Consider the following 21,164-nt stretch of genomic DNA (forward strand, 5'->3'; position numbering starts at 1 on the left):
TATCGAATCGCACAAAAGCATACGGTTATACGCATATATCGGTTGTTGTTTTTTTTTTAAATAAAATCATGCAATAGTGAGATTGAGAATGTCACTATCGACAGAGAAAATTATATGTTGTTCGATTTGGATTGATGAATTGGTGTACGATATCAACACAAACACACGTGTAACTTGATTCGTCCACATCCCTACCACAATTGTACGATCAACGCGTTTCGTTGCGGTGTGATGCGTTCTCTCTTTCGTGTTTCACATTCGTTTGCCGCTTATTTCACATTTATTTTTTTTCTTTTAAACTCAATCAACACAGATAGTTAGTTTACCTAGGGCATACACAAGGTACGGTTTATGATGCGCCATTGTGTTAGTGCGTTAGTATTTCAAATGAGCAACAGATCAGGAGAAAGACCAAAAGCGAGACAGATATACAAAGATCAACAAAGTCAAGAGAATGAAGAAGTAAACAATAACATAATAGAAGGCAAAACACACAACACACCAACTAACACCAATACAACCATATTTTGAAGATGTTGCGCTTAGTTTAATTTATTTTTTTTTTCACATTCATTCAGTGACGGTCGTTTCATACAGAAGTATACCAAATTCGTTTTTTTCTCGTCTCGTCAAATCTTTCGTATTTGATACCGTCGTGGTGGTTTTACATGTGCGACATTCATTCCAAGTATTGAGCACTGAATATTGATTGTGCGTGTGCGCAATCAATACAATTCACCTGTGTGTACTAACTTCAAAAATAAAAATTGTGCACATTTCGGTTTTGTCGTTCGTACCATTTATTTCCATTTCAAGACAAAAGTTGTTTGTTGTTTATCAATTTTGAGATACTTTGAGTTATTTTTGTTTTTTTTTTTTTTTTTGATATTTAAAAGAAATTAAATTGTGCGCAAATAATCTTGTGAGTTTTTTTTTTTTCAATTAAAAATTAATCTGTGCTAGAAGATATAAACGATTGTGAAGCATATTAAAAAGACATTTGCATAACAAATTAGTGCGTTTATTTGAGAAGAAAACAAAGTCAAAATGTTTTTATCGTGAGATTTCTTCAGCCGCTCCATTGATATTGGACCTAGCCAATTATTGTGCGCAATAAGTGACGAAGCAAACTTAACTTTGATTTATGAATTTTAACAGGTTAGTTAAATCTTATTGTATATACAAAATTTGATGATGTTGACACATATGTGCATTCGAGACGTTTTTTTTTAATTTTATGTTGATTACCCAAAAGATCTCAAGAACGAATGCACATGTCAATGAAACATAGTTGTTTTTTCTTCAATTTATAAAAGTAATTTCAATTATGAAAAACTATTGAATTGATTTTCATCGAAAGTTTTGATTATGAATAAATAATTTGTCAAGAACGCGCGAGCGCATATTTTGTCTGAGTACTTGTCAAGCGTGATGATGACTCATATGCAGAAGGAACGAATTCCCGAAAGTGGGAACGAAGGTGAATAAATGTAGGCATCATACATCATGCTGAAGATGGCAAAAATGTTGTTGTGGCGGGTGTGATTTGAATCAGTATGTTTTTTTCAAAGTAATAGTTACCGATTTTTTTTATACACAAAACCAAAAGAATGACCATTGAAAACAAAGGATCAAAGGAAGTGTTTGAATCATGGAGAAAAATGTGGTTTATTCAATCAACTGGTAAAGAGTTTCTGAAAAAAAGAAGATAAAGTCCGCATACATTTGGTTACGTTGAAGAAAAGAATGAAAAAAATGATCATCCAATTTCAATAAATTCGAATAAGATGACAAAAAAAAACAATAATGTCGGGTAAGGCAACGAAGATGTCAAAAAGAGAGAAAAAAAGTCGACTCAACAAAACACGACTTCCAGCAGAGAGAATTCTTTAACCAACATCTCACAGAAAAATGGGAACACAGCGAAAAAAACGAAGTTAAAACAAAACGAGGAAACAGAAACAGCGATCATGACGACAAGACAGCTACAGCAACAACAACAAATTTACGCACATATATGTGTATGTAGTACACACAGCAATCGTACATTTTCTTGTCAAATCGTCTCTTTTTCTCGCTGTGTTTTTTTTTCTTCCTCTCACTCGACCGATCAATATTGTTCCTCATGATTTCCCGTTGAAGTTGTGAAGCAAGTCATTTTCAAATCTTCACTTTTATAAATGTTTATGGGCAAACCTTAAACTTGTGTATATTTGTTATGATTAAATGTTCACAAAACATATTCATGTTGCCTTTAATTTTTTTTTCGGGGGGCTAAATTAATCTTTTGTGAGCACACGAATGAGACGCACGTAGAAAATTGAAATCATATCTGATACAAATACAAATATAAACGATGCGCTTGGCATCGAAATATCACATAATATTTGATGTGTTTTTGTATCTCAATGTGGGATCATGAAATTAAAAGTTATAAATACGACGAAAAAAATATGTATGCTTGTCATTAAAGTGAAACAAATATAATTAAATGTCACATTTTTAGATGATCAGAAGTTTCAAGGAATTAAAGACACTTTCGCCTATAGATGCGTACAGCCTTTGTTCTTGGACTCAATTTCAACAAATCACAACTAAATGTTCTAGTTTCATGATTAATGGAACATCAGCCAACGATTATGCCAGACATTATTATATTTTATTTTTAATTATAAATGAAAAATGAAGATTGCTACAGTTTTTTTTGACAAATAAATTTTATAATGAGTAGAAACTGTCTTTTATCTATCGTTGAAGGTGTGGATTCGAAAAGTTGCACCATACATTTTTTTTGGTGTCTTAAATTGATCAAAATCGATAAATGTTCAACATTATAGTCACCTAAAGAAGTTCATTTCGAACCGGGATTTCTACGAAATTTAAGATTATTATCAGTTGAATTTCATTGTGTGTCTTAAAATATTCAATTCTCAACTCTCATATTTCAATACAGGTTCTCTTTCAATAATTTCATTCGAATTTCGTTGCTTGAATAATATACAGAGAAAGAAAAAAAAAGTGTCGATTCCGTTTCCAATACGAAGCAGCGACATAATCTCACTCATTTTGTAATTGTCACGATTTTGGCAATAAATTCCACAAGTGATTGCACTTCCACCGAGCACAGTGAATCTCATTTCGCTAAATATTTGTAACGGTATTTAAATAAAACACCTAAATCGTGTTGCATTCTGATGGTAAAAATGGTTTTCTAGAAAAAGTTTTATCAATAACAATTTTGCTGTTGAAACAAAAACGCAAGCGCACCGAAAAAGTAAAAAAATAATATGCATTACCATGATTGCTTCCAAATTGATGCAGATAAGGTGAAATATGGTAAAGCAACAAAATGTACGTGCACTCGTAAATTCAGTATTTAGCAATTGAGCATTGAATTTACCAGGGAGTACGCGTGTATGACTTTCCTCCGATATATATATATATTTCTTCTTTTGCTGGATGCGCTGCTTCAGACGATTTGGCATAACATTTAAGGTGACGCCTTATAAAAAATCGTGGTTTTCTCATGTGCCCTGTTTAACTCTTCGTAATTGAATAAATGCATGTTGAACGATTTTCATTTTGTATATTGAAAGAGACGAAAACAACAAAATACATACATGGCAAAGCGAAAGAACGTTTGTAACAAATCAACCGAAAAATAAAAGACGATCAGATGCTCATCAGACACGTGAACATGCTTTCCAGAAAAAAATGACTCATGATTGTTTTCCAAATGAAATGTATTAGCATGCCAATCGAATAATGATCGTCGCATAAATCCAAAAAACTTTGCTATCCATATTTTTGAGTGTAAGTGTGTGTGTGTCGGAGCAATGAGGAATATATTGAATGATTTCAAATCGTATTATTGACCAAAAAATAATAGCCATCCAGTGATTCAGTTGTGTATGTAGAAAGAGAGCAAGAGAAAAGAATAATGTAATCTCTTCTGCGAAAAGTCAAAGCGCATATGAATTGGCGTACGTGCAATGGCGATGAGCTCAACCATAAAAATGTAATAGATACGGGATGCCATTTCACGTATCGGCCGATTCACATGGTAAAATTTTCACGACAAACCGCTCTCTTTCTACATTTTAGCGCACCAAACGAAATAAACGAAAAATATGAAGATAGCACATACCGCAATGCACCATGCATACCAATTGATATAGAAATGTGTAAGCTGAAAATGCATATAACACACCGTATTTTTCAGCGATTAGGCATAAAATGTATGTAACATCTTGCTACATATCTTGTGTGTGTGCTTAATTTGTGCTGCTGTTGTTCTAATGATCTAGCTTCTAGCCATTTTTTCCAATTACCGTTTTCACGTGTACCCATACCTTATACTCATTCAGCTACAATGTGCGCTCAATTTCTGGTCCTTGGATCGTCGTTGTGCTCGATCGACATACACCCAACATTTTATATGTGTTGGCCAAAATACACATTCATTTCGGATGCAAATACATCGACACAAAACCACATATACATATGGTGTAACATGGATTTTAACACAGCATATCCATCGCAAGGAAATCCATTTGTGTATATAGATTACTGGCTTTCTATAGATGAAAATGCATTCTCTCTCTCTTTTACATTGTTTCATTGCCGCATTCTTTGTGCAAGTCTGTGTAATCGCTCGTGGGAACTGGATCATTAGAACTGCTTACAAGCACAAAATGTTTGCACATGATTTTCTAGCCAGATTTTGCTTTATCATCCAATACGACCATGCCTTTTCACTTGCATTTTATTTCGTGCGCCTAATTTCATATATTCTTCATAAACGGCAAATTCTCGCGCAATGCTATTCTGCCATTCCATCCATATAATAGCTATTAATAGTGAATGGAAAATTATTTTATCGATTTTATATTGCCTTGCAATCACAAAACAACTTACCATATAGTCTAGCAGAATATTCACCAGATGAATCCACTTTCTTGTACATATTTACTTTCTAATTTAGCGATGTTGCGTTTTGTTTTAGTTCATCGATTAATCCATATTTCATTTGTTTATTAAACTCAGAATTATTTGCATTCAAATCCATAATTGAGTGATGATTTTTTTCGCATATATAATTTACCATATAAAAACTAATTACATTATCTTGTTTCATTTCAGAATTTAACAACGAAGACAAAAATCAAAGCGGCAACACATTTGCTACAGTTAATACTAATATAAGATAAGGTGAGTTAAACAAAGTTTTTATGGGCAACTATCAAACGGGCTATTAGATATACATATGTATTCGCATCCATTATGGTAGCTGTATTCTTATACAATTCAATGTAACAAACAAAAAAAAGACAACATAGATTAACAAACCAGACATTAACAAACTAGACTAAGACTATCAGTTAAAAAAAACATTTCACGTTTTTATTGATGCGCCATTTGGTGCAACTATACATAAAAAGAATCTCCGACTAATTCAAATTGGTTGACCGTGATTTTATTGTTATACAAATCAGTTCGAATAATATTTGATCGTTTATGGGCCGGAAATCGGGCATTCTCAATAGAGAAAATGAAAAAAAAAACCGTCCCGGTTTGGTCGACTAACATTTTTTTCCACGTGGAAGAGAAACGCATTTATTTCACAGTTTTATAACTTGCACTTAATTTTATGATTTGACTTTAATGTTAAAACTGAAAAAGTGACCGATACATTTTCCAAGAGATCGTTCGAAAAGTTATTTGGTTTTTGTTACTGGTCATTGCTTTACATAATATCTTTCTATCCAAATGAAAGCTACTGTGGCAAAATATTTTCTATCGCTTGCTACCGTTTTCTATGATATTTGGTTTCACAAAAAAAAAAATCTGCTTTGCCGTTGAAAATGAACGAATTGCGTTGTTATTTTTACGTTCTACCCAAAGAAGACGAAAGAAAAAATCAATACAATATGATGAATGTTTGTGAATGTGTTGAAAACAACGAAAGACAAAAACAAAAATAAGAACATTATACGAAAAACGCGATTCAGTTCTATGGAAAATCATAATTCATATTTGGCTGAAAAACTTTTAAAACCTTTAAAATGAATTATGTTTAAGGTTCAATTACAAAAGTGCTGGTAGTCAGTAGCAAAATAGACAACGGTTAGAATCGTGGATGCCCACGTTCACTTCACTGATTATTGTTTCCATGGATGTGTTGTTGTTTTTGTTGTTGCTTTTATAATGATTTGCACGTTTGCCATTGCAATGACGAACCAGACGCAAGAGCATATTGTTCGCATTGCAAAACGTTCTAGGCAAATATACCGATCCAGTGATTTCTTACGTAAAACGTATTTTTTTTTCGTTTGTTCCGTATGAAAAAAGCCGCAAATGAAAACGCTAAAGCATAAAAAGTTCAAAGTATAAAAACATTTAGAAAGAAATTAATAACAATAACCCATTCGAAAATGCTCCCATAAAGTACTATTCAGGTTTGGTCGAGCAATGTGCAAGCATGTCGTCTGGAGAAAAAACACACACTCACACATCTCACTCAAGCTGCATAGATTTACCAGCAATGTGGCAATTCACAATTAGATTCAAACTTCTACGAATGATAGATTCAAGCATTTTTGTCATAACAACACTGGGAAAATGCAGTTTTGAGGTGACCTGTAAAAGCATTTGTATAACTCATTTGATTCGTATAAACTCTCTTCGATACCATATTGAACACACCTTTTTTCTTCTTTCGCCTGTGGAACATGCTCATTGCACCGAAATGTGTTATGAACAATTGATCAAGCTTAACATAGAACGAGTAAGGCAATTTTGCGTTCGCCAAATCATTCCAATGAACTGAATGAAGCGAAAGCATCTATAAATCGTAGAACAGTGAGAGCACATAAGTCAGTTCAAAGCCACACATACCAACAAAATCATTCTTATCTTCGTTTTTCTTATAAAGATGCTATACAATTCATTAAACATTCTTCGCGGTCGGCTGTCATTATTCGTACTCGATTCCATTCGATTGTTTAGGCAATGAACCACTGCAACACTAGCTTACATTTGATTCGTTACATGTAATTGCCCAATGTCATGACATGAAATATTCGCAATTGTTTTATTATACGCTTGGTTGAACAAAGTCCGAAACTATGATTGAAATAACAAAAGCATGAAATACAAAAATATTATTGATAAAATGTGATTTTTTGAATGACGAACATGAAAAGTTGATCGCTAATCAGCGGACAAAAGATACACTTGAAACGCATTCAAATGACCAATTCAATTTGAAAGCGTACAACAAAGTAAATAGTCCTTCGAAATGAAAACAAAACAAAAGTCAAAAGAGAGATAGAGCGAGAGAGAGAGAAATACAATGAAACAGAAAACAAAATTGATAAAAAAATAAAGTATACTAACAGCCACGATGACTTTCCAATCACATAATCGAAACTATTTCGATTCGTAAACAATCATTATTAATGAAACATTTGAAATGGCTTTTATTTCAAAGAAAATTCCCTGAAAATTCGAGATCGCTTTATTGCCAAACGAAAATATTTGAGTTAAATAGTTTTTGTGCAATTAGTGCATTTTCACAAATATTAATTGCATAAATCTCAAATATTGAAAGAAACATTGAAAATTGTTCTTTTTGTTGCGAGCATCACTTTTACGATGAAGTGTGAAAAATAGCCAAACAAGTAATGCTATATAGAATTTATGTTTCCGAAGAAAACAAATGTGCACAAGTGCAAACCACCGACATATGCACAATGCAAAATATTGGTTTTCTGTTGTTGTTGGCCAATCGACAAAATGTTTGGTCGAATGCATTGGTTACGGATTTGTTGTGCGCATTGATCATTGTTCAAATCTTGTGAATGCTGACCAGCAAATTGCTTTTACATACAGATTAGCCACTATTTCTTCAGTATCGGCAAGCGATACGGTCAGTATAAAACCATGTGAAACATTACCGGTCATATTCGCGTTTTCTCGCACAAAATTCCATTGTGTGCGCAATGCGCATGTGAACTATGTGGAATTTTTATTCTTTCGCATCGAAGTGTATGTTCGTCTTTACTGCACGCCGATGCTCAATCGAAACACCAACAATAACGAAAACAAAAAGGAGTTTTTGTGTGTGCACAGCGCACTCACAATTTCTCATTAAAAAATTTCATTTCACAGATAAAGCTGGAATTTGTTTCATTAGATATACGATAAGAATTTTTATGGATGCTACATAGATATTGTTTTGCAGAGTTTGAAAAAGTTTCATGTACGGTACTTTGCGTGCATCACTGCCTTTTTTACTTGTGATCTATAGATATTTTCAAATTGAACTCGAAACATCGCAAACAATTTATTAATAACCTTGCGTGAAAATTATGGGCGCGCGCACATTCACATCAATAGTATTAGCTGCAAATATAAAAAAAAAGTATCACCATAACCTCATGCATTTCATTCAATCGTTTTTATTTTTTATTTTTTGTGTGTGTGTGTGTGGAATAGCTTTATTTTTCATGTCGTTGGCCGAACGATAGTTTATTATTAAAAAGCAATTCTACATCAGCGAGACACTTCATTTGAACCTGTTTATTTCGGGGGGTTATTGGAAAAATGCGCATCACTGGTTTCTCATATCTCGCGTTGGCGTTAAGTGTTGTGTGTGTGTGTGTGTCTGCAAGTTTGTTGCACATCTTTGCATCGGGTTCGATAGCTTCCGATGTGAGCGATGGAAAGTCATTTTCTCGTTGAATTGTATTTGCTATTGCCGAGTGACTTTAGAGCCATTGTTTTGTTGTGTTTGGCAATAGATTTAAATTAATAATTGTAAATCACAATACATAAATTTTACCTCTTCTACCGCCTCAGTGTTAATGCTTGTAACGGCCCATCACATCAACATTTTCCAAAACAAGTTTTTGATTCAAATCACATATTGTGCCGCATATACACATTCAAATAAGTTGAATACATTGAACATATATAATGCAACATAATTCTTTCGCATATGTCTTCCAATGTGTAATATAAATCGGTATTAATTGAAAAGAAGAAGAGAGAAAAAAAAAATGATTTTGCATGGCCATAGACTTTAGAGCATTTGCATGCGAATAGATGCACACAGGTTGACAATAATGGTCATCGATTGGTTATTACTCGTTTATCCATTACAATCTCGCAATAGTGCACGAGTGATCAAACTCTACTTGTCTCTCGAAAGTTGAGGGTTCATCGAAATTAAAACGTACAATTTTAATGAAGTTTAGTTAGATAAAAAAAAGAGAGAGAGAGAGAGACAAAGACAGAATCTGTGAAAAGAAAAGAAACGAGATGGAAAACGCGCACAAAAACACATAAAACCGGATCGCATTGCATTCGTTATGTACACTCAATACCTTTTCTCTCTGATGCAGTTCAACAGATGCTCATATAGATAAATTTATAATGATAAACGAAATATACTACAGCGCACAGATAAACCAAACGAAGAGCAAGTGGTAGACACATAGAAAAAAGTAAAGAGCGAAAAGAAGAAAATAAATCTGTTTGAAAAATCGTTAAGCTCTTACCTTACGGTCAAAAGATAAACGATGCGATCTCTTAACTACGCTATGCGTTTAATGTTCCTTTTCACGTTTTTCTGGTATTAATTTTATTGTGAGTTTTAATTTTTAACGCTTAAAGCTATTATCTTAAACAATTTAATGAACAAAAAGGAGAAGAAACAAAAAAAAAAACAACTACAAAAAAAGAAAAAAATAGTATTCATTGAACGACTGAACCAACAAGTAAACGAATGAAACCACAATGCATCAACATACATTGTTAGCGAATAAGAAACTAAATTCAACAATAAATCGAAATTATTTTTAATGTGGTTAAAAAAAACAAATTTCGATTCATTTCGGGCAATAATGGGTAACTTGCTTGATTGACAAAATAAACATTGTTTGCATGTGCTTTAGGCTTAATTATATTCCAATAAAACACCCAGCGCTTTTCGTTTTCTTATTTTCAATGATGGACAGTTGAAAATGAAATGACATTCCAAATCATCCAGTTTTTGCATCACGAAGCATGAAGTGTTTTGATGATGATGACGAAGAAGAAATCAATGACATTCATAGGTGTTGACGCCAAAGATTTTAGAGGGAGGTCCTGCTAAAAGTCGATTGTATATGGTGTAAACAAATTGGAAAGAGGTTCTTGATTTTACTCGGATCAAAAGTGATGACCTCCTATATTTTTCTAGAGGGAGGTAATCGGGTTCCTCGAAAGACCTATGACTACACTTAATCAAATTTTCGTACCACTCCGAGTGCGTCTTCATTTGGCTTAAAAAAGCTGACTAAATAGATGACTTTAACTAAAAATTGACGAATCACTCGATTTACGATTTACGTTTAAAAAAAATCGGAGCTCATAAAATGCAAGTATTTTGAACGATTTTAAATTGAAACTACCGAAAACAATGAATAAAACCGAATTGGTTTTTAGAGCGTATCGCTGACATTGCATCATTTTCCATTTGCGTAATAGATGAACTAGCTCTTTTTTTTCTGCATGTTTGCTCAATAGTTTCTTTGCAAACTGATGATTTTGTGTGATGCGATGGTTTTCGTTTTTGTTCGTTGTCTCGTCGTTAGACGTTTGCTCTGAAAGCTACTTTATTTCGTCAACCTTTTGCCTGACCTCCAGACGCGTATCGAACATTTACTCAGGTTGATTTCATTAATGAAACTATTTTTGACTCGTCGCTGTTTGAAATGAACTAATAAAAACGTATCGTGAGCGTGCGCGCGTACTATGTACAAAATCTCATTTACAGACATTTTCTCAGTGGCTATTAATTGCGATATGATTAACCAATTATTGAGTTCGAAATGTAAATTTGTGAAACGGAAACGATACACGAGTTTAACTGTAGCCATGATCAACGCAATATGCCATTGTGTTTCACGATCATCTCAACTAAATAACCAGATCACAATTTAATTTTCGGCCAAGCAATTTCATCTTGTCATACATTTGTTTTTTTTTGCTCCTCAGTTTTTTTCTTTCTTGCTTTCAATCCTTTGCTCGCTTTATTTCATTCTGCCATCAAACTTTGTCCACAATCTCGCATTGTCATCGCATTCAATAACAGTCAAGGTTAATATGAATTTCTGGATGCTATTGAGGCTAAGTGTAAGTTTATGATGCGTGCCGAGACGTATGCTGTGGGGAAGAAGAAGAAGAGACAAAAACAAAATTATATTGCGACAAGAGAAAAAAAAGAGTCTCAAGTGTATCGCTACAATTCACGATAAACAAAAGAGAACGAATCGCATTTAAGTCAATTCAAAGATGAAATTATTTTACGCCGGATACACAATACATAGTAGCCAAATTTGCATTAAATTTTTTTTGTGTGTGGATAGATAGACTTCATGCACATTAAGATGAGCCGAAAATGTTGCAAGCTAATGTCACAATAATCCTTCATATTTTGGTACATATCTAACTTCGATATATATTTTTTTAAATGTAATGTTTCGATTTTCGTCTTTTGACTAAATGAATCCAACAAAAGAAAAATCTCGGTCAACAGCCGTACGACATGAAATGCTTCACCAAAACAAAAGTGAACACATGCAAATGACGATTAAAAGAAATTCACCAACAATGTTTGGATACATTTTTTATTCATCTTTGTCGTAAGCGAAGAATTTGAAACATCAAATCAAGACGTATTGCAAAGGAATTTTGTTTGGCCAAGGCCATACAGAGAATTAGGGAACAAATAGACTACTCTAACTCAATATCAAATCAATTAAAGATCGAATTAAGAAAAGAATGTGCACTTTGATTGAGATGCACAAAACAAGAACGGCGAAAGAGAGAAAAAAATGCCCGGTCAGACGTTTGAAACGAAGCGGATAATCATAAATAATACAAATTGACACAAGCATGACGCATATGTAGAACGTTGAATCCAAGAAACGATGTAATGAAGGAGGAATTTTGGCTGAAAAAAAAAAGATACAATGCATAAGAAACAAACGAAAGTAATGTGGGGAGAGAAATCAAATTCTGTATGTAGTCAACACTGCTAAATCGACGACGTTATTATAATACGATTCAAATCGTCGTTAGCATTTGGTTCAATCGAAAACCTCATTAATTTTGATTTATTAGAGATGCTGAGAACGTCATGACTGGCTAATTTTTCTATTTTTGCTCCACGATCGCTACAATTTTGGACAAAACAAGGACAAGAAGCAACTTAAATTGTAAGAACAAAAAAAATTAGACATCGCCAAAATATCACACGTCTCAATATGCTTGCTATATATATTATGTATGAAATGTTCAAAGTCAACCTGAGACACTCGTTTATTTTATTTTTTATCTTTGTGGCAAATTATAATTGTTTATCTCTGCTGGATCGAAACTACTAAATACATAGATTCATTTCAGAATCATAGATATTCTTGTTTGAACGATTTAACTGTACGAACGCGTCGTTCGACAATACTGTATTGCAATGATTGTGATTACCTTAGACGCAATCGAAGTGTACGTTATGTCCATGAGCTATTTGTGAATCGATCTAATGAAACCGTTTCTTTTGTTTGTTATATGTGTGCGTGTAAGTGTGAGTTACACCAAAACTTGGTGTATATCATTTTGTATTTCGCATAGATAACAAATATTGTACATTATTGGTAATGGGCATTCTCTGTATTGCTTCTTATTCATTCTTTCTCTTTCTCTCGCTCTCCAACCTTAGATCGTTTTTTACTATCTAAGGCAATATGTATTCCAACGGTGAATATGGCCCTTGTATCGTATGAAATAAAACGCTATTTCCTTGAAAAAGAAACCAAACACCATAAATTCAAAGTTGATGAATAATGAAGCGTGAATCTTGAAAATTTATTATTTTCATAATTTAAATAAATGAACGAATATTTTTTACAACTATGAACCCAATGAATTTTATTAACATCGCCACATTGACATGGCATAAATTTTCACGTTTATTGCATATTTATGGAAATGATATGAAATGGTACTCAAATGTTTGGTACACACAGGAAAACAAATACACAACAACATCAACGAAACAAAAAATGCCATTAAACTAAAAGAGACTCTCTAACATAGAGAGAGAGAGAGAGTCGACACCAATGTTTTACAAATTTGCGTAAAAAAAATAAATGTTAGAAGAAGAGACTTCTATAAATGGCTCGGTCGCTTATAAAGCACACATATCCAAAGGCCGACAGAGATATGCTCAAACTTGTCAAATATTTTATTTGTATAGTGTGACATATTTTGGGATACATGACAAGTGAATAATTCGAATTTTGAATTTTATTTACCTTTTGCTTGAAATCGTTTCACATGCAACACATTCGCATGGAATGTCGACGATAGTTTATAAGTCATATTTTTTTTTTTTTTTTTTGAATTTCATTTCGTTTTGTTCGTTGTCTTTCTTATTTCTTTTATTTCCATTCGTATGTTTTGCATCTCGTGACATATTTATTGACGATATTCAATCGATATAATCTAGATCTCATCGAAAATCCTTTTTGGCCCAATTTTAGCAACAATTTCGTTTTGATTGTTCGCATATGAATAAAACAAAATCTACAAACACAAAATGCATTCGTATGATATTGATATAAATGGAATAACATCAATAAAACGCAAATGTTATTTATCTTGAACCGCTTTGACTTTGACTTTATTCATTGGAATGAATTCATTTATAGCACATGAATGACACATTCCGCTGTCGTTATTATTGTAATAGGCTCCGTCTGTAAAATCTACCTGATTTTGTGCATATTTGAGATAATCAACAAAACTGCCAGAACAACAGAACAGAACAACAAAAACAACAAAACCGACTGAATATTTTCATTTGGTGTTCACGTCCTTGAACTTAATCAATAAATGATTTTGTTCGTGTTTCTTATTAACGTTCTTTTTGCATTTGCTCATTCTAACTGTGTCGTTATTTCTGTTATTCTATCTGCACCATTTGAATTTGGGACAGTTTTTAATTTATCAAATTGAATATTAAAAAAAAAATAATCATTTTTTTTGTTACTTTCCTTTTTATTTGCAGATAATGAATCCATTATGCAAAGTTTGTGGTGATCCGGCGGCCGGGTATCATTTTGGAGCATTTACATGTGAAGGATGTAAGGTAAGGTGTCTCATGAAATTGTATTTCTTTTGTTTATTTTAATGACTTGTATCCGGCAAATATATATTATGAATATATTAATTGGGTGAAACGTAGACATGAATTTGGGCATGTAAATGTGATTGTGGCACCAGGATAAATGAAATAAAAAAAAAAACAATTTGAAAATGTAAAAAAAGAGGAACAGCAACAACAAAATTGGTGAAGTTCTGCACCGAAAGCGTTTTATACAAAAAAGGTTCGTCGTCTACTATAATTCATCGTCGCACGCTGTTAGTCTTTTGTTATTCCAAGTCACTTTGTAAATGTTTCAATGTGCAGTCTTGCTGCGCTGTTCGTCGACGCCGAAATAATTCCCATGAGTCATGCGCATATGAACTCTTTAATAGCTGGCACGTCTAAGTGCGTATGTGGCTGTTTGACTCTCTTTCTTCTTCTTCTTCTTTTTTTTCATATGGTTGTTTGTCAGTTAAAAGTCACGACGATGTGCACTGCTTTCTCACTGTTGTAGTGCCCACGCAATCAAAAATACAACACTCACACAGCGCAGATTGTGCGCAACTAGAGCGAGAAGGGTAAACAAACGAACCGAAACACACCACATTTCAAACGGCGTTGTGCGCTCTCTGCTCTGTTCGCTGCCTTATTCTCTTTTTTTTTCTTGTAAACTTCAATACGAATATATCTGACTTGTAATTTAGTTCAAAGTGATCACAATCAAAACAATGTACAAATAAAAGTGATCTTGAAATTGAATTTTTTCCCTACTCGTTTTCGTTACGTTTTTTTAACAGTTTTTTTCTTCTTCTCTGTCTTACATTTGTACACTTTTTTCGGTTTATTTCCATTTTTATTTCAACATTTGGATCAGGCGTGCAAAAAAAAACAAAAATCAAAGAATATCAAGCACAAGAGAAGAGAGAACTTTTGTGTACACTTCGTTTTTATTCACATTTGTGTACATACAGCCTTTCAGGTCGTTTGTTTATTGCGTCAATTTGAAATCGAAAATTTTACCAATTTCCATCGTCTCTCGCTCGTTTTTTTTTTCATGCGCTTCGCCTTGTTTCATTATTTCAAAGTGCAATATCGTTTATGTATGCCGTAACTGTTGAGCACATACAGACACATAGAGATTCAGTGATTGTTATTTAAAAATAACAGTTTTGCTCGAAACGAATTGAATTGAGAAGAAGAAGAAGATGGAAAAGAAGAAGTAGACAGAGGTAAAGATCGTTATGAATTACTCTATCTCAACTGAAATTAAATTGAGTAATAACGAAACGACAAAACAGAAACACGTTGAATTTTTCGCGATTATATGCTTCACTTGGATATTGTAATTGAAATGAAACGAACTGAACCATACTGTTGTACTCTAATGTAGCGTGTATCGTATCCAGTGCATCGTACATGCTTCGAATGTTTGTTTTTTTGTGTGTGTGTGAATCGATTCATTTTTCTATTGTTTGTGATTTATTTATTTATTTTTGGTTAAATAAATTTGATGCTATAACTTTCTCATAGATTAATGACAAACAATTTTGTTTTGTTTCTATTTTGCAGTCATTTTTTGGTCGGGCCTGTAATAAATCGCAAACAATTCCAGAATGCAAGAAAAATAGTAAATGTGTCATCAATAAAAATACACGAACAACATGTAAGGCGTGTCGTTTAAAGAAATGCATTCAGGTTGGTATGTCCAAGGGTGGCTCAAAGTTTGGTCGCCGATCGAATTGGTTCAAAATCAATTTTCTGCTGGAGGAAAAACAAAAGGCATCAATGAAATTGAATAACATAAGCGAACAAATGAAATCAGTTACGGAAAATAGCTTGTTTACGCAGGCATCTGCGTTATTTCCAAAATTTTCACAACAAAATCAACAGCCATCACCCTCATCGACATCATCATCAAATAGCTTAGACATGGCATCATCCATTCCATCGTACGCAAATTTTCCAAGAAATCATGACCTATCGCTGCAATCAAATCCATTTTATTCGGCCGCAATGCAATATCCATTGCACCCGGCATTGCTTCAAACGGCAATTGAAGGATTGTCGGCATTTTATTTTAATCAAAATATATTACAACAACAGCGAAACGAATCGGTATCAAGTAATGCAAGCAATGATGAAACCGATTCGGATTCAGCATCAAATGGTGGTGCTCAACAACACAATACCAACGCATCAAATTTAAGAATATCCACCTCACCAACACCATCAACTTCATCGTCTAGCGATAATCAAGACTGTCCAATGGATTTGAGCATCAAATCGACACCTCGTCAAATTGATTTCTCAATATCAAGTCTACTGAAAATTCCAAAAATACCCACAGCCTAAAATAAACTAGACTACGTAGATATTTTAATTTTACACTTATTTTGTTGATGTTTTTATTTCTTCTTAGGCATTTCACATGATATTGTTACATTTAAATGAAAGAATTTACCGAATGGGGGGAATCGATATTTTTTATACATTTATCTAAAGTTTGAACCATTTAGAGCGATAAATATATAATGAATACCTTTAAAATATTTTTGCGATATACCGTATGTACTAATTACAAAAATGTGCCCGAACAATTGCAAACTTAAAACAAAATATCGTTACGCATCTCAGAATCTGCATTATCTGAAATGCAATTGAAAATAATTTGTTTGGAAAATGTATAGTTTAATAGGCGGAAATATTAAAGTATGTCGATTTAAAAAATATAAATAAATAAACTGCATTTAATGAATTTCAAATGATTGAACCTTTCAATTTTGCTTCATATATATAAAGAAGAACGTACAAAATTCGACTTGGTTATGGTAAGTAAGAGAACAAATACAGAGTAAGTAAGAGAACATTTTTCAGAAGTCAAAAAAACATCAATTTCCGAAATATTTTTGTATTTTCTACAACAAGTATTCATATAACAACTCCTTTTTTTCTTGATACTTTTGTAAAACGAATGATTTATTAACCAAATTAAAATTTGTTATTGCAATACATCTGGAACACTATGAAAGGTGTTGTGCATATTCACAAGTGCATTCTTATCCCAAGCCAAATGATATAATGAGATTCCACTTCTTATATCGATCAAAATGTCGTCCGTTGATTGGAATGTTTTTATAAAATCTTGCAATTTATCTTGTCGTGGTTTGGTGGGAATGTATTGAATTTACTTTAAAGGAATTTCAATGTTCTGTCGTTGAATAAAGCTATTTACACACGCTCAATGGAATTTGAATACATTTTAAAGCAAAGTCCATAAACAATGAAAATTATTGGCACATTCTTGTGGTGGTTTTATTAATTTAGATTTGGATCAGTCTCCCAAAATATAACTTAATGAAATCAACTTAGTTTCAGATTCTTTTTAGTCGGCTAAGTGAATCCATTTTGCTTCGTAACAAGATTTTTACAAATTCTTTACTTTAATCGATAATTCTTCGATTCAAACTTGTCTACACTTATTTGTGAGAATGAAAAATAAACGGAAAAAATAACATGGAAAATGTTTGTGTAAATTTGTTGTATTGATTCCAATTCGAGAACTAAGCATTCAAAATAGTTTTGTTACAACCCCGTACACTTGTTCAAAGTCTGAAATTGCCGCATCCATAGTGAATGGAATGTACGAATTGAACGATCAACATAATTAGAGGCCAAAAGCGAGGAAAATGCATTTTGTTTACATTCTTTTTGGCTCAGATGATTTCAAGAAGCTGCTTGAATGTTGAATCGTTGTTTCAAGAATGGTACGTCAAATATTTGCTTGTATTCAGTAATTTTATTGGCAGGGACTATTTCATTTGGCGCCCTAGTGCAGACGGGAATATTTAACCAGAGACTCGATCGCTTTAGCACTTCATTGCATTGCACCTATGTTAAAACCGCTGATAGCTATATAATGAATTTGCTCAGTGGTCAGATCATCTACAAGACATTTGAAGAAGATCTAATTTTATGAACCGCTTGCTATTACATCAATTGAGCACTCATCTCATTTTTATGGTGCAGTTGTAATGTGTTCAAAATTGTTGATATTGAAGCATGCAAAATTTGAGCAACTTCGGAAATATAAAGCATCCCATTCGTAAAAAGAGCATGATTTATAAACATAAAACAAGTAAGCTAAAACTCATTCCCACGTTATGCGATTCAAGTACTTCCAATTCGTTGTACGTCATATTATTTTTGGCTTGATCCATTTCCTTTCTTAACAATGCCGGCTTTGTTTCATTTAATTTTTGTACTAAAATTCATTTGGACCTACGTTTAACCATTTAACATTTCGGCACATGAGAAAAGGTAATATAATGTCAATGAAACATGCTATTGAAGAAAATAAAGCAAAGTCAAATATATGCACGTGTCACTATTCGGTGTAAAATCAAAAGAAGAATGTATAAACAATCTCCAAACTTGATAATCAGTTCTGTTTAGCGAACATTTTATTGATTTATCTGTTTACGAAACCAAAAATGGACTTTTGTAAAATCCTATGAAGCTTCATACACGTTATATATATATAACATGTGAGCGCCATAAATGTAAATAAATCTTTTATTTAACACTCACTTACTTAAATAAAACATATACTAGGAATACACCCTTGAATAATGAATTATTTAATATACATGGTGTTCCGCAATTCATTGTCAATATATCTACCCCAGTTTCTTTGAAGAGTAAAAAAGTATAATTTTCATGTTTTGTTATGTCGGCTATGCTCTGATTTTTATGATACCCAACAAACAAAAGCTGATCATTTAATTACAACATTTGATATGGAAAATCGCAGCTTTGAAGGGCCTGAAGTTGGAATAGGCTTTCTTAGCCAATCAAACATGCGCGCTGGGGGGGGGTTCCGGTTTGACCCCCACCTGAGGCAAATTTTTCAAAATTTACCCCCGGGTAAATTTTTAGGAGATTTACCAGTTTGACCCCCCTCTGAGAATTTTTTCTCAGATTTGCAATATAAATGTATAAACAATAGCAAAAATACACTGATTTTGAAGTCAAACTTGCAAAATTTCAGCTCGCTTCGCTCGCCAACACACATTTTCACTTGTTTCTCTCATGCAAAATTGTTATTTTAGTTTTCCATATAAATACCCCCTCCCCCTCGAGACCAAAGTCAATTTGACCCCCCCTGATCAAAAAACCGTGCGCATGTGTGTTAGCCATTTTCAGAGTATTTTGGACCAAAATGACACTTTGGACTAACAAACAGACAATATATTGGGTTGACTATTTATTTGGAATGACACGAAATAGCATGCTTAATGGGACAATTTAATTTTGTGACAATAATAATTTGGCTCTTCAATGTGGCACCGAAAATGTAGAGTTCTATTTCATCTAATTTCAAATGAATCGTCAGCTCAATATATATTGTCTGCTAAAAGCTCTTTAACTTTTACTTCCAGTGTGTTCACAAAAAATAGTTCACATGATTAAAATTGTATTAGATCTGAAGGAATAAAGATTGTGTGTTTGAGAAGCATATAAATATATTGGAAATATTCTCATTGGTGTAGGTATTAATGAAACGAGAGAACAGAAACAGAAAGTATGCAAAATTATTCAAAAAGAGATATATATTCATCATTTTTCATTTTGGATCTGAATTCAAAAGTTAAGACTCAATTATCGACTCAAACCGATTTGAATAAATGTCAAATCAGTAGAGAAATTGCCAACGAAATAACCAATTTCATGAAGAATAAGATGAACCAAAAGGTTATCCAAAGGTATAAAATTAAACGAAAAATGTGGAAAAAAAAAATTTATGAAAAATATTCTATTAATTCAGTGAAATATCACTTAGTGATGAAGAAAAAGGTATGCAAAAATATGAAAATCTGTGTACCATTTATTCATTCGTCGTCTGTTTTGGCGGGGCTCATTTCGTGATGCCTAAAAATATCGTGCCGAGATCGTGTCATCAAACCACTTGTCTCATCGATGTTTTATTTGTCTCGTTTCCTTTTCATTTATTTGGTATTCATTTGAATCAAGCGGTGTATGTATAACAAATGATTTGGGAGTGGCCTACCTTGGTCATCGGAAAATATTATTCATTTAATATGGCTTATCAAATTATGATATTGATTTTGCTTTTGAACCAATCTGTGTCGTAATTGTGAATTATTTAAATAGTACAAGAAACACGATTTTAATAGCCATCTATCGATCGTATGTTTTTTTTATCGAGGATATAATTTTTTTTTTAGAAAAATCAGATCTTTAGAATATATTTAAATGTTTTTAATGCTTAAAGCCAAGCATGTATTGACTTCCTCACTATTTTTTCTATATTTTTCAAAGTTCTAATTTCAGTTTGTATACACCTTTTAAATGGTATAGTTCAAATCAAGGACTTCAAAATATAAACAAAATAAACGGTGTTGACTGTACAAATGAACAAAATGAAATGAATGCATTCAGAAATTAAAAAGAAAAGAAGAAACAATAATATATGGAACACAGTTCTGAATTCGAACGAAAATAATTTGTAATGCGATGATCGTTCAAATATATTTAAAGTAATCTCAGTGGTGAAGTGGAGCATACACACGACCAAACAGAAAATATATATATATATAAAACAACAACGCTAAAGTGAAACAGAAAACAGAGTAAAGCATAACGCTGCCAACAAAACAAAACAACACGAAACGAAGCGAGAATTCCATATTGTTGCGTTAACTATCGGTCAAATTGTATATAAATAATGATGATTCGCGACAGCAGACTAATATCGTGCTGATTTTGATTGCCAGATTAAATTTAAAATTATTATTTTGCATCGAGTTTTTCGGATACGATTATTATTTCTTCGTATTTGTCAAGTTATTCGAAATTCGAACACACAAGTGTGTCGAACGATATAAATCTAATTTAAATAACGATTTTGACTTTTGTTGGCTTATAAAAATGCATATGATATGAGTGATTT

General features: G+C 32.8%; 1 protein-coding gene across 1 annotated transcript; it reads left to right on the forward strand.

Moving 5' to 3' along the window:
- Positions 1-900: 900 nt before the first annotated feature.
- Positions 901-16,891, forward strand: LOC116344833 (nuclear hormone receptor family member nhr-85-like). The gene is made up of 4 exons (XM_031773624.1): positions 901-1,158; positions 5,143-5,211; positions 14,117-14,197; positions 15,764-16,891. The coding sequence occupies exons 3-4, from the start codon at positions 14,120-14,122 to the stop codon at positions 16,544-16,546; spliced, it is 861 nt and encodes a 286-aa protein (XP_031629484.1). The 5' UTR covers positions 901-1,158; positions 5,143-5,211; positions 14,117-14,119; the 3' UTR covers positions 16,547-16,891.
- The last annotated feature ends 4,273 nt before the right edge of the window (positions 16,892-21,164 follow it).

The sequence above is a fragment of the Contarinia nasturtii genome, unplaced genomic scaffold, assembly GCF_009176525.2.
Source record: "Contarinia nasturtii isolate CC-2019 unplaced genomic scaffold, AAFC_CNas_1.1 Cnas_scaffold_129, whole genome shotgun sequence".
Taxonomy (NCBI): domain Eukaryota; kingdom Metazoa; phylum Arthropoda; class Insecta; order Diptera; family Cecidomyiidae; genus Contarinia; species Contarinia nasturtii.